The sequence below is a fragment of the Euleptes europaea genome, chromosome 6 (assembly GCF_029931775.1).
Source record: "Euleptes europaea isolate rEulEur1 chromosome 6, rEulEur1.hap1, whole genome shotgun sequence".
Classification (NCBI taxonomy): Eukaryota; Metazoa; Chordata; class Lepidosauria; order Squamata; family Sphaerodactylidae; genus Euleptes; species Euleptes europaea.
In genome coordinates, this window is record NC_079317.1 from 60,561,773 (window position 1) to 60,577,096 (window position 15,324).

The 15,324-nt window shown below is 45.7% G+C and overlaps 1 protein-coding gene across 1 annotated transcript in view; it reads right to left on the minus strand.

Moving 5' to 3' along the window:
- Window positions 1-1,063: 1,063 nt before the first annotated feature.
- The window catches only part of CREB3L1 (cAMP responsive element binding protein 3 like 1), an 86,331-nt gene continuing 72,070 nt past the window's right edge, over window positions 1,064-15,324 (minus strand). Inside the window, exons 7-12 of the mRNA XM_056851530.1 lie at window positions 12,710-12,768; window positions 10,329-10,397; window positions 7,397-7,496; window positions 5,164-5,284; window positions 2,434-2,698; window positions 1,064-1,138 (exon numbers count right to left, since the gene is read on the minus strand). Of these exons, the coding sequence (XP_056707508.1) occupies window positions 1,102-1,138; window positions 2,434-2,698; window positions 5,164-5,284; window positions 7,397-7,496; window positions 10,329-10,397; window positions 12,710-12,768 (651 nt within the window). The 3' untranslated portion in view covers window positions 1,064-1,101. The remainder of the gene's footprint in view (window positions 1,139-2,433; window positions 2,699-5,163; window positions 5,285-7,396; window positions 7,497-10,328; window positions 10,398-12,709; window positions 12,769-15,324) is intronic.

Below are 15,324 nucleotides of genomic sequence, written 5' to 3' on the forward strand. Positions count from 1 at the left end.
GAGGCTATTCAGCTGCTATCTGGAATGTGTGTGCATTTAGAACTGGAAGTGCCGCCTCGCAAGGGGCCTTATACCTCTTAGTTTGAGTGGTAAAGCGGCCCTTTACCACTCAAACTAAGAGTTTGAGTGATATAAGGTCCCTCGCGAGGCGACACGGTTCTAAACCGGAAGGGACGGGCACGCTGTATGTACGCGCACATTTGCCCTCCAACCTTCAGGTGGTCGGCAGGCAGAGGGGTAAATTGCCGGGGGTTTGCCTGCCATCAGCAGGCACCTGGCAACCCTACCCTCCAGGCCATTCATAAAACAACTTCAAGCACTGAGTCCTGAATAATCATTTTAGATAAGTAGGAAAGAAATACACAGTTGTGCTGGAGAAAGAAAGAACAGACTTAACACCAATATCTAACCAAACAAAGCCAAGACATTGACTACTGTATGGAATGGCCTTATTTTACAGCCTTTGACAATAACCATTGATAGATTCACACAGATCAGGATTTGGGATTTATGAATTTGTGCTTCCTGACTGCTGGTGGAGGAAAAAAACAATCTTTAAATTTTTCTTCTTCTATCATTTGGATATTTATTTGTGATGTACTCTTATCCTTTTGCTTTTGTATTTTGTATAACTTTAACTATATAAAAACAATGTAATTTTTTTTTTTTTAAGTATCTGACCAAGCAGAAGAGAATCTTTTCCTGGCACAGAGACAGAAATGGCTGGGGGGCAATTAATACAGAGCTGATTTGGAGTTTGTGTGCTGAGGAAGTCGATAACTTTGGTGGCAGATTGCAAAGACAGGAAAGAACACAGCTGGTGGCCATGGTGATCAGAAGGCAGGAGGGAATGAGAAGGCCGGGCCTTCTGTCTGCTGCCAGGCAATATCCCTGATGACGGTGATCGCTGTGAGTCCTGACAGAAAGATCAGTATTGACACTGGGGGTACAAGGAGCAAGGGAGAAAGAGGGAAAGAGGTTGAACTCAAGGCCAGGTTGGAGTTGTCTAAATGGAGCATCCTCTTCCATTTAGTCCCCTAATAACTCAGCTAGAAAAGGATCCTGCACCCAGACAGTCAAGGCCTTGAGGGCTGGCAGCCGCTACAAGTATTCAGCTGAATCACTGGAGCTTCTCTCTCTGCAGAAAAAGAAAACCAAACCAAAAGCACCCGTCAGCCATTTTGTCTACTGTTACCTCTTCCCCATCTTCTGGTGACTGCTTTGATGCCTCTCCAGTCTCCATAGATTCAGTTTTCATGTGAATAGTTCTTCTGAAGACCTTTCTATTCCCTTATTTTCTAGCAGCCTAGGTGCAAACTTTTGTTGTTCAGGCATAAACCACAATGTCTCTGTCACCAAATGCAGTTCTGTTGTTGAAGGGGAGGGTCAGTTCGTAGTTTTTATTACAGAAAACTCATGATTATCACAAAACTACAACTTGAACAGTTCATTAAGAGAGGCTTGTTGATCCAATTTAAAACGGGCTCAATTTGCAGTGTATATGTGAAGCCCGTGTCTATACGTTTGACAGTAACAGGAGGAAATCATTTTTGCTACTGGAAGCTTCCTTGTGCCACTGATTGCTTTTGTTCTGGAGACTTTGAGGGATGGCCAGTTTGTAAAAATCGAGGCAAAGCATAAGGGGGCTTCTGTCAATATCTCTGGTCCTGGGAGAAAGGGGCTAGAGTGCATGCTGTCCAGCTGTGATTCCCAAACCCTTAAAGGTAAAAGATGACCCTCCCAAATGTTATATGCAACCCCCAAAAAACTATTACTGGAAATAGCTAATTTGTATGCAAATATGAGATGACCCCCTCTTTTTTTGACAACGTATCTGGGGAAAAGCCTGTCTGGCATTGGAATAAATATATTCAGTTGTTTGGCATTTTATCCTTCAGGGCCTTTCTCTTGAATCAGAGTTTGTACAGCCTAAACACCAAGTTAGACCCTCTGACACATAGGGGTTCTAACCACACCAGTCTGCCCTCTCCTCAAGAGTCAGTGTGACAGACAAGAGGCTGCTCTGCCCCTGAAAGAAGAATAAGAGTTGGTTTTTATATGCCAACTTTCTCTACCACTTAAGGAAGAATCAAACCGGCATAGAATCACCTCCCCTTCCCCTACCCACAACAGGCACCCTGTGAGGTAGGTGGGACTTAGAGAGCTCTAAGAGAGCTGTGACTAACCCAAGGTAACCCAGCTGGCTTTGTGTGTAGGAGTGGGGAAACCAACCCAGTTCACCAGATTAGCATCTGCCGCTCATGTGGAGGAGTGGGGAACCAAACCCGGTTCTCCAGATTAGAGTCCACCGCTCCAAACCACTGCCCTTAACCACTACACCACACTGATTCTCAACCACTCAGATGTTTTGTGCTTTGGAGACGGAACCGCTAATATCTGTTGGAAACAGAGGATGTTTCCTGCCTTGCTTACCTCTTATGGAATGGCTCCTCAGGGTGAGTGAGAGATGAGTTGGTTTGGTTCTGGTTTGGACTCTCCAGGTGGGGTTTGTTCAGGTATTTGGCGGTTTCATGGGTCACAGCCAGGGGGCTGTGTGCGTGCTCCGGGGGCTGCCACCCCTCACTCTGCCCTTTGTCAGCTTCCCAGTTTTCGGGATGCTCCACAGAGAGGAAGGAGCTGTAGCTGTCTTCTAAGGAGCCTCCAGGCTCATCATAGAACAGGAGGCTCCGGGACTGAACTGCAAAAGAGATCTCCAGTCAGCGCACACAGCCAAAGCACACAAAAATAAACAGGAGTCTTGTGGCACCTTGAAAACTATTTTTTTAAAAATTCCAGTACAACTTTCAGGGGATAGAGAGTCCACTATTTTTGCAACAGACTATCATGCCTATGCAAAATACATAGACTCTTGACCACCAGATGTAAGTTTATTGCAGGACTGTGCATTTTTATCTCAGCTCTCAATAGCTATATGGCAGGCAGAAATTTGGCTGCTTTAAGCTTTTAAACCTGTCTTGTGGGGTGGGGAAACAGCTTTCATTCGGTCTGGTTACCCAGTGACAGAGAACTATGCCATCGTTGGAGTCCAGACATACATTGTAGTAGCCGTGAAACATATACTCGTGGCAGCTTCTTCATGCTGCATGCTTTAAAACAAACTTATGGGCCGCTGCTTATTATGCAGCAATGAATGTTGAGGGGGTTTGGTTATGTGGGACTTCAGATCCTCCCTGTTCCAAACACTGTCGGAAAGGGGGGGGGGCTGGGAAGCTCTTAGACCTCATTCTGATAAATGGATTTGCTCATAAACCTATGTCCACACCACACCACTTCAAACTGCAGGTGGTAACACACATGATACTACATCACAAACAACTTTCCACCATTTAGTAAATGAGATATTAGTAAATGAGTCACAAGGGACCTTGCCTTCTCCCTAAAGTATTAGATCCTTTCCCCTGATGTGAAGAAAATTGTTTTGTTGTTGTTGTTGTTTTTACTGGAAGAGCCTTTTATTACGATAGCCCCTCTCAACCTTCAGTGCTATGGTCCAAGCAAGGGTATATCACCTCAACTGTGTTTGGTGAGAACCAGACCTTTGTTTCCAATTTGTGTGTTGGAGGCTACTCATTGTAGGGTTGCCAGGGCCATCTTCACCACCAGTGGGAGGTTTTGGGGGCGGAGCCTGAGGAGAGCAGGGTTTGGGGAGGGGATGGACTTCAATGACATAAAGTCCAATTGCCAAAGCAGCCATTTTCTCCAAGGGAACTGATCTCTATCAGCTGGAGATCAGTTGTAATAGAAGGAGATCTCCAGCTAGTACCTGGAGGCTGGCAACCCCAACTCATTGACCCAGATGAAGAATTTGAAAGCATGGAAGAGAGTGGAGTTGAAGTGACAAATATAGCTACTCAGGGGGAAAGGAAGGCGGAGGACTGTCAACCAGCTGAAGTGACAATCGTTGTAGGAGTGTAAGTATCTCGAATGTTTGAAATCTATTTATGTTTTATAATTGTGTCAGTTTCCCAACTCCCCCTTCATGCTCTACAAATTTAGTTTGTTAGCAGGCTGAGAACAGAGAGGGATCCATTTTAGGAAGTAACCACTGTTGAAATCCATAGTGAACTATGATGACGGCTATACATCAAAATAAATGTAACCATTAAATCTCATTGTATCCCCATCTTTAAGACCTTATAAACAAATCCTAAAACAGTAAAGAAGTTTATTAAAGACATAAGAAGAGCCCTGCTGGATCAGACCAGTGGTCCATCTAGTTCGGCATCCTATCTCAAAAACAGTGGCCAACCAGTTACTTTGGAGGGGCTAACAGCAGGACATAGAGGCCTAGGTCTTCCCAAATGTGGCCTCCTGGCAGTGGGATTCAGAAACTGACTGCCTCTAAACATGGAGCTTCCCTTTCGTCACCATGGCCAGTAGCCACGGAGAGACCTATCCTTCATGAATCTCTATAATCTCTTTTTAAAGCTGTCTACGTCTGTGGCCATCACCACATCCTCCGGCAGTGAATTCTTTAGTTTGAGACCCTGTCTGGATGATATTTCTCCCCTCAGATTGTACTAGCAGAGAAACTGGAAGGGGTCTTGGGCTTGTGTGGTTCCTCCTCCACTTTCTCTCCTTACTACAGAGAGATATGGACAAATGAACTGAAAGCCAACGTCTTCATGTGAAGTCTGCTTTGGGGTTTTATCTTGCAGGGTCAGAAAGACCTCCTGTTTGATTTGTTTACTCCTCTCCATAGCAAGAGAAGCATGGAAGGGAATGTATAAGCCCAAGGCCTACTTTTGATCTCCCCTGGGTACAGTCCCAAAGGTGACATTTCATTCCTCTGATTAGGTCAGGAAGGAAGCTTCTGGAGACCAAGTGAAGGAGAAGTAAACATTGGAAAGACAAGAAGGTGTTTACCTTACCATCCAGGCATAGGACTATAGGGGAAAACATGAATCTGCTGTGACAGCTTTGAATGAAAAGCTTGTTAAGAAGAGGATAATTTTAACTGCATGATGACTCCCCATAAATATGATAAACCGCATGGACAAAACTGTGGCTGATTCATCCTTGCAACAGAAGGATAATGTGTGCTATATGCCAAAAGTGGCAGGCAGGACCCAGCACTGATAAGATAGATCTGGCCTTTCAAGAGTGTGAGAATAGCACAGAATTAGATCACCTTGGACTCACTTTTGCTGGTTGTGTAAATGTCTGGTGTTGGAGCTGTTTTCACTGTCTGTGATGTTGCTGAGAATTCTGGGAGGCACGGCATCATGGAGCCCAGAACCAGAACAAAGCATAAAACCAGGACCTGTAGATGAGACATGGTAGAAATAATCAGTGTAGCCAAACCAATAGAAAGAGCACAGCTCCGTGCATTGTATTCTCACACGGCAACTGAGACAGGAATGGATTGGGAAATTTAATTTACTGGGAAAGCTCCCAGCGGGCCACTGCCATGGAGGGCTGCTGGTTCCCAGGAACAAGCTGAACCGAGCCCCAGTGGTGCTGGCAGTGATGCAGCGGCCGCTGGACTCTGACCTGGCCAAGGGTGGGGACAATTGGAGTAGGCTCACCCATCGCTTCTTCCCTTACCACTGATGACCAGGCCCAAGCCAAGAGGCAGAAATGCCCATCTTGGAACTGGCCCGCAGCACTGCAGGAGGCAGCAAGGGGTAAGCCTATACCCATTGTCCTCATTGTTACTGCTGATCAGACAGCTCAGAGGTCCTCCAGCACTGGCATTGCCCCTGGGGCTCAGCTTGGCCTGCTCCTGAGCCATTTGAACAATTACATTTTTATCCCACCTTTCCTTCAAGGGCAGCATACGTTAGGCTTACCAGGTCCCTCCTCTCCTCCAGCGTGAGGTTTTTGAAGTGGAGGTGAAGAGAGATCATGGCCGCGCCGACGCAATTGCATCACTTCCGGCTTACACCCGGAACTGCTGCATCGCAAAGGGCCTTTTACCAATCAAACTGGGAGTTTGAGTGGTAAACGGCCCCTTGCAATGCGGCGCTTCCGGGCATAAACCGGAAGTGCTGTGGTGCCATGGGCAGGCGCGCGCGCACGCGTTGACCACCGACCCTCAGCTGGACGGCAGGCAGCCAGGTGGATTGGTAGGGGTTTGCCCGCCACCACCTGGCACTTGGCAACCCTAGCACACATGGTCTTTCTTCCTCTCCCCATTTGATCCTAATAAATGCTCTCACAGTTTAGTCAGGCTAAGAGAAAATGACTGGACCAAGGACACCCCATGAACTTCATGTCTGAGGGGAATACTGGAGTACAAATCTCCTACCTCCAAGTATGACACTCCAAGTACTACACTACACTGATTCCAATATAATTTTTTTTAAAAAATAATATAAAATATAATTCTGTGGTGTCACTTTTTGTTAACCATGCAGAATCCGAAGCTCTTTAATAACCAAGACAGATGAACAGGGAATCGAGGTTGACATGTACAAATGTATCAAAAAAGTATTATTTTTATCTATGACCAGTGAACATTGCTATTATAAGCTATCATCCAGAATGCAATGTCCTTAGACGTTTTCACACCTGAAATGAAAAGTCAAATTAACGTGTTGTTCCTGCTCTTAAAAAAAAAACCCGCAGGAGAAACAGCAAAGTAGTGCCTATAATATTGGCTCCGTCATTAGCAGACGTGGGTTCATGGTTAGTGTTGCTGCCAAATTCCATCTGGCACAGAAGTTCAGAAAGTTCAGTTTGCTGAAATGTGAAGCTGGGCAGGCTTCCATACCACCGTTGCTTTCTGCTGTATCACGGATTTTGTAGCCCGCTGTAGTTTTTAAAACCCATGATATATGGAAGCTATAATGCCAGTATGCATGCATGAAGCCATTTGCAGAAAGCATAACTTCATAAAGTGGGAAAATACAGTGGAAAACAGAATAAGAGAATTTGTGACTGCCCAAACTTTACTAGTTATGTGAAGTCAGACAAAAGGCGAGTCCCGTGGCGCAGAGTGGTCAGCTGCAGTACTACAGTCCAAGCTCTGCTCATGACCTGAGTTTGATCCTGATGGAAGTTGGTTTCAGGTAGCCCGCTCAAGGTTGACTCAGCCTTCCATCCTTCCGAGGTCGGTAAAATGAGTACCCAGCTTGCTAGGGGTAAAGGGAAGACGACTGGCACTGGCAAACCACCCCGTAAACAAAGTCTGCCTAGGAAACGTCGGGATGTGACGTCACCCCATGGGTCAGGAATGACCTGGTGCATGCACAGGGGACCTTTACCTGTACCAAGTCAGACAAATATTGCAAATCTGGGATTACCTGAAGAAGGAGTGGGATATGTGTAGACGTATACAGGTTGCCACAAGTCAGCTGTGACTTAACGGCACATGCACACACACACACACCAGCAATAAGAAAATAATTACTGGAGAATGCATAGAACTTACCATCAGGCAGGTCCCTGTCTGTGTGGAAGCCATTTTGTATGGCCTAGCAACTTTCCCTGCTACCAGAGCTTGCAGCTTTTGTAATTGTTGGAGCAGAGTCCTATGAAAGAATTTAACATTTTAAGAGGAAACATGTATTTTGAAGCTTTTAAAGGTTCTTGATAAATAAAAATACATTACAAACTCAGAAAATAGTTATTTTTATTGTTCTCTAAACATGAATACTATATATACCAAATAGTTTAAGATAAATGCTAAAGATGCAAGAGCTCAATGGAATCCTGTAGAGACAAGGCACACAGTATAGGACACTGTACTGTGATACATTCTCTATCATGTGAGAACTAACATGGTAGGAATTAGTCATCTTCAGTGGTGCTTTAAATGCTTAAGCATTTTTCTTGAGTTAGGCCATTTATGCATGGCTGTTTCCTTGCGGTCACCCGGCCAACTTATTCAAGGCTTTGCCATGCATAAATGGCCTTAATGTTGGAAACTTTCACTAGGTCACAGGTTTAATTCTGGCTTTTCCTACTGAAGGCTATCATAAAAGAATAATACAAACAGTTTGGGGGTATGAGCAAGTGTTTAGAGCTATGAGTAGTTATCAGAGTATCCAGAAAAAGGCGGGGGAAACATGAGGGGAGAGCGAGGTGACTTCTGAAGGGGTTGGAAAATGCATGCATAATCAAAACAAAGCTCTGAAGTAGTTGGCGAAGTGACCACGAGGAAACAGCCATGCATAAAAGGCCTAAGAATCCGTTGTGATAGCTTCAAAACCAGAAGCTCCCACTGGAAAGGGTATGCAATTAACGATCTGTCCAGGAGATGGCAGGCATTAACCACTAACATAGCTCTTAAAGTTGGATACTGAAAAGCAGAGAGTATCCCGACACCTCTGGGGTCTCTAGGGAGCAGCATCTAACCGGAAAGACAAGGTCAGAACCTGGTGATAGGCGATCAGAGGAAATGACTGTGACAAAGAGCCTCAATATGAAGGCCAGGAGGGCAGTGCTCCCCACCCCAAAAGCTCAAGCACAAGGTCAAGAGAGCTGTCAAGGTTAAGTGAGGAGACGGGATTCTGGCTAACAAGGTCACCGGTTATCGTTTCCCATCTTTGGCTGAAGTCTTGCTGATTAATGGAATCTCTGTGTGCAGCTGCCAGAGCTCAGGAAGGGAACATGCAAGGCTCAATGCACATTAAGCAAAACAGATTGGATGCTTCTAGAGAGGCTAATCAGAAGGGCGTGCTTTAATCCTGCACCGTTCACCCATGTTTTAAGAACAGGGATACATAATGCTTCCCCCCCAGCCCCAGAGGATCACCAAAGTCATATAAAGTCATCCCAGAGCTTTTCTTGGCTCTTGCTTTCCACGGGGAATATTCTCTGTGGTTATTCGAGGCATGCTGGGGAAGGAGGACGGGCCCAGCTCCTGTAATGTATATATAGAGACCACGAGAATACACTAGACTATTACTATTTTAAAAGGAATCTGTACTCTTGGCCTTCCTTGCCTTAATTCTTCTCAGCACAAACAGTGCAAAAGTCATATTACATTTTAAAAGTGTTTTTGTTCCTCTGAAGTAGCTATTTGTGTGAATTTGGCCTACAGGCATACATAAAAAGAGGTGAACTGGAGTTCCGTGGTCTAGAACACAGGAAGAGGATGTGAAAGTGTGATCTCCAGTCCTACTATCCTTGCACATGTTTTATCAGGTGACACTTTTTTGGCCTTTCATGGGAGACTGGGCAAACTCCAATTCCTTCCTGCTGTTTCCTTCTATTGCCAGCTACAGTGGATATTTGTTCTCTCCAAAAGCATCACAGGACTAAAATTCCTCAGGCTGAGATTCTGCAAACTGAGAACAGTGGGGCCCATGGATTCTGCAGGCAGATGCTGAGCTCAAGGCAAAAGGGCACAGACAGAAAGGGAATGGGCCCTAAACAGAGCTTGACCGACTGGCCTTTTGAGGAGGATGGTGCACACATTTTTTTTTTTGGTAACTTGTCTGCCACAGGAATCATCTTATAAGCTCTTTCCTCAGCTTTGTGCCATTAGACAGCCCTTGGGAACATAGAAAGTAGCCTGGATCAGGACCAATTATCCTCATGAGGTGCTTTTGGGTCCAGAGACCAAAGCCATACTCAGTTGGTTCTAAGCACTTGGGAGCCGGTACAATATGCCCACCATGTGCTTGCACCACAACAAAGATGTTAGTGTATAAGATGCCACACTTTTTGTTGTTGTTATTTGCCCACCATTTCCTACAAGAATAGCTCCCAGCTGAAATACTTAGGATTTTTTTTTCTAGATAAATAATGTTCCCCAAGTGACATTTAGTGAAGCAGTCAGGACTAACTTGTTTGCTCCTTCCAAACCTGTTTTTCCGGCCTTCAGGTCTGGTTCTCCCTTGCCTATTACACACACTGTTTTATAAACCACTTCCCTGCCTGATGCCTCCAGCTTATGCCTTCTTAACACAGACAATCGCCTCTCCCTGGAAACGGATTCCAGGTAAATCCCAATTCAGCTGCCAGCCGAGTGGGCTCTGGACATGTGGGCTACAGATGGAGGTTCAGACTCCTGACAACAGAAGGAAACTCTCAGTTTAGTACTGCTCTGGAGACAGAAAGTTTTGAGAAAACATATCAGAACCGGGATGAGAGGACGTTTGCCTATTCCCTCCGCCCCATCTCTCCAACAAATGTTCCTTCTTGGCGAGCCCCATACAAACATTCCTCCACTTGCTAACCAAACCCAGCTGAATTGCTGCTACTACTGGAGGAAACCAGGGCCTGCAGAGCAACCCAAAGCCTGCCAAGAAGTAGGGGAAGGTTTTTTCCCCCTTCTCCTTTTGTTCCCAGCATTGCCCTGACCTCCCTGCTTGGCAGCATCCCTCAGGCATAGATTGAATGAGGGTTCTCCTCACCTATTTGCATTTTCCAAAGTCTCCACTTTTTTCCACAGTTCGTTGTTCTCAGACGTATAAGTTTCAACCCTGAAAAAATAAAAATAAGTCCCATTTATAAAAACTGTGAGCATGGTACACGAGAAGAAGGAAGAGGAGTTGGTTTTTATATGCCAACTTTCTCTACCACTTAAGGAAGAATCAAACCGGCTTGCAATCACATTCCTTTCCCTTCCCCACAACAGACACCCTGTGAGGTAGGTGGGGCTGAGAGAGCTGTGACTAGCCCAAGGTCACCCAGCTGGCTTCGTGTGTAGGAGTGGGGAAACAAATGCAGTCCACCAGATTAGCCTCCGCTGCTCATGTGGAGGAGTGGGTAATCAAACCCAGTTGTCCAGATCAGAGTGCACCGCTCCAAACCACCGCTCTTAACCACTGCACCATGCTGGCTCCGAGACCTGGCTCCAAAGATTCACTATGATTGTTGGCAGTCTGAGAACATGCTTAGGTTCCTCGGTGAGCTAATTGTTCATATGTAGCTTTGTTTGATGGCTAAAGACATTTCTTTTTTTGTATGTATTTGGCCCGATGCTATCTAATAAGAATCATGGCTCAAGAATTTCTCTCATGTCAAAATGGAGTACTCTGACCTCAGCACCACAATGACCCACCAGTACAACTACATGTCAAATGGGCCGTTCGGTGAATAAAGCTCCCAGAATATTACTTTAACCATATGCAGCAGGTTTGGATTGCGATCACAGTGCAGGGGGAGGGGGGTTAAGCCTTCCTTTCCGCTTTTTACCCAACCTGAAACAGTCCCAGGGAGCCACTGTTTGCCTTGTTGGGGAAACAGACTTATTAATGTAGGTATCTGTATGTTTCCTATGGTTGCCGACTTCCAGGTAGTGGCTGGAGATCTCCCGCTATTACAACTGATCTCTAGCCAAAAGAGATCAGTTCACCTGGAGAAAGTGGCCGCTTTGACAACTGGACTCTATGGCAGTCCTTCCCCTCTCCAAACCCTGCCCTCCTCAGGCTCCGCCCCAAAAATCTCCAGGTATTTCCCAACCTGGAGCTGGCAACCCTTATGTTTCCCCAACCGGGAAAATAGCAACTTCCTGGGGCATTTCATTTCTCGAGGCTTAAAGTTTGCGCTCTTATGGTCCCAATTTGAACTGTTGCTCCCCACGTGTGATTTAACACACACACACACACACACACACACACACACACACACACACACACTGGAAAGTCTGTTTATGGAATTCCCATCATCACAAATTCCATTAATGGGAATAGGAACGAAGGGACTGAGCTGTAACATCCCTGAGTTGTCCTCCATTGTTACTCCAAAGGTTTAAACAGGTTTGCAGAGAACGATTTTCCTTCCTTTATATTAATTCTTCACTTACATAACAGTTATACGATGTAACATGATTTTAAGCTATATTATTAAAACTTCATTCATGCCATGCACTTATATATTAGATTTATATGCCACTCTAAATGGTGTGAATAGACCTCATTGTCACAACCCAGCTCCTGTTCCTATTCTCAGGAATAGAATTGGATGGTGAGTAAGACATCTGTGTACTTGATTTTGTAATAAAATACTACATCCAAGACCTTGCCAACTACAGCAATCCATCCTAAAGCATCCTTGCAATTTAAAAAAAAAACCTTTATCACTGGTGAATAGGAAGTCTTGGGTACAGGGCTGCTCCTCCAGTTGAGTCCACCTAAAATAACCCATCTAGGCATTTGTTCAACCTGCCCTTAATGAGTTCTGGTGATGGGCTCTCCAGTAATGGGCTCTTGAATGTTTTTTTCAAATGCTCTGACCCTACTGGAAACTTCTCTCTAATATGCAACCTCAATTTTTAGCTGCCATTTGAACCCATTCTTTCATGCCTATCCAGAGCAGAAATGGAAAAAGTGATCCCCGTCTTCCTTAAGGCAGCTTTCACATAGCCAGTCCGTTAGGCCTTTAAACATATAATCTACCAATGATGAACCACACCCTTTGGCACACGGCAACCTGTTATGCATTAGATGTTCCATAACTGGTCTAGAGCAAAAATATGCACTGAGGACAGAGCGGGGGGTGGGAGGGGCTGGGAGAGCAAAGGAGATTTGGAAGGCCTCATGGTTGAAATGTGTCCATGGCAAATCATGGTATTCATGGAATGACCTGCTCATATGGATACCCTTAAATACACAAGAAGGGGCTCTTCTGTTAGACAGTAATCAGGTCACAAAGGATGATATTGGGAGAGGTGTGCGTGAATTTTAGAAGAACCTCAACAACTGTCCAAAGGTCATTGTTATGCAATGATACCAGTGACTTCAAAGCCTAAAATTTACTTAATGTGGCTACTCAGACAGAAGAACATACATACTTTTTCTCCAGACACTCCACATATTCTTTCTTCTTCCTACGACTCTCTTGTGCAGAAATCTGAGGAATGTGGAGATCAAGAATTAGCACTGGGACCTGCTTAAAAATAATTTCCATGCTGTGCTTCTGAGATGTGCTGTCTGCCACTATACACTCCTCAGGGCCTTTTCCCACATTCCAGTAAGAGCTGAAACAGGAAGTGTGCACGAGTTGCCCCATTTGCAGTTCTTCTGTATTGCTCATGAAGGGAGCTCTCATACCACTCTGTGGAGAGTTGCTTGGGCTATTGCTGTACTGGAAGTACCCTAAAACTGCCTGATATCTACTCTGACATGCTGATCACCATAAATTAGTGGCTGGGACACAAACTGGGAGGGTCCATAACTCAGTGGCAGACAACAGGCTTCATTCCATCCCCAACATCTCAAGAAAGATTCTGCTTAAGGTCTGTGAAGCCCTGCAGTTGCCCCCTTGTCTGTGGGACTGCCCGCTGTGGTATCCAACACGGTGCTATCCCTGAAGGCCTCAGATTGGGAGGCAAAGGGGGCTGCATCACCTTGTTCCTTTGCGTCCTGTGCCTCAATAGACCTTGCAGCCTCATGTCTGGTAGCAGTCCTCCTCATGGGCCTATTTGGGATCCCTTTTATTTCCTTCTTCCTCCCCCTGTCCCACCTCTCTTTCCCCTGGGTCCTTCCAGCTTCCCCATAGGCTTTCCCATCCCTCACTCACTCTTAGGGTTGCCAGGTCCCTCTTCGCCACCAGCGGGAGGATTTTGGGACGGAGCCTGAGGAGGGCAGGGTTTGGGGAGGGGATGGACTTCAATGCCATAGACTCCAATTGCCAAAGTGGCCACTTTCTCCAGGTGAACTGATCTCTATTGGCAGGAGATCAGTTGTAATAGAAGGAGATCTCCAGCTAGTTCCTGGAGGTTGGTAACCCTACGCACTCTCCTGCCAAGCCGGGGCTGCTTCCATCTGGCCTTGATCAGTTAGCTCCAGCTTTGCAGGTCTCTCCCCTCTCCCAGCGCCCATTCCCCCAGCTGTGCTGCATCTGTACTCTGCCAGCTCCTGTGAGGCATAGCTTGATCTGCCTCTTCCTGTCCTGCTGGCCACCCCGCCCGACCTCCTCTAAGAAGGTCAGTACTGCTGAGAGTTGGCTGGGCTCCTTCAAGCTGGAAGACTCCAGAGTAGACTCTGCCAAGGCCATGGCCCTGCTGCAACCTGACAGGCATCTTCCCTGGCTGTGGGGCTTGCTGGCACACCGTGTAGTGTTGCCAACCTCCAGGTGGTGGCTGGAAATCTCCTGCTATTACAACTGATCTCCAGGCGACAGAGATTGCTGCTTTGTCAATTGGACTCTAGGGCATTGAAGTCCCTCCTCTCTCCAGACCCCATCCTCCTCAGGCTCCACCCAAAATCTCCAGGTATTTCCCAGCCCAGAGCTGGCAACCCTAACCTTTGGTGAGGTATGCAGTCTCCTGAGGTAAGTGCGGGGGCAGAGGAGTTGGGGAGTCCCAGAAGCTGCATTCAGTCAGAGCTCACAAAATTAGTTTAGTCTGATCAAAGGTCTACTGGTAGAAACTGAATAACTCTCCTTTTTGGGAATGTCTCTTACCTCAGCAACTGAGCACATTTTCACTTCCTAGCATCTCAGATTTTTTAAACAATTAGACCATACTGGGCTAGATGGACTCAGTATAAGGCAACTTCACATGTATATGTCAAACCATATAAAAAATACATGGACATCAGCCATTCTCTACGATTGACACCCTCAGTGTTCCTGATGCTGTCACCAACTTTGTGAGGATCTGTTCGTGTACAGTGTTAACAATTCTAGGCTGACAACTCATGCTTTACATTATGATCAGGCTGCAAATCAGCTTAAATCCAATTAAATATGCAGTTTTCCATAACTGGCGGAATCACTTAGGCCAGATGGACTTGTCTTAGAAACTATTTCTGAATCACAGATGACTAATCCCATTGTAGACTCTTAATACGGGAACCTGCATTTAATGGGGATCCACAGCCTTGCAGACAGCTGTTTACTTATTCACCTGGGTGAGAAACAATGGGCCCTTTCACACATACTGAATAATGCATTTTCAATCCACTTTAACAATTGTTTGCAAGGAGACTGTCCTTTCACACAGTAAAATCCAGCTGCAAAGTGGATTGAAAGTGCATTATTCAGCATGTGTGAAAGCCCCCATAGCCTTCTAGCAATTAGCTCACCAGACTAACCACTCAATTTGTCCTTGTGTATTCGGAAAGTAAGATCCCTGGAGGCATTTTTGGTGGGATCGTCAAGACTTATTTATTTAATACATGAAAATGTTTCCAAACTACTCCAATTTCCTCCATCTCCCTCTCGGTCCCTATCAATCCGTTAATCAGTTCTGTGATGTTTGGCTCCTCCTGGCCCACCTGAGAGTCTGCCAGAACTGCAAACCGATTCGAGGTAGGAACTTGTAGTGTGTAAAAGTCATCAATTTTTTTCTGCTTGGATGCAGGGGGGGTAGTCCTTGGACTCTCTCCTGCATTTATGTGACCATCCAGCCATGATAAGGTTAGTTTGCCAGCCTACATTAATATAGTAGTGGGGAGAATGGAT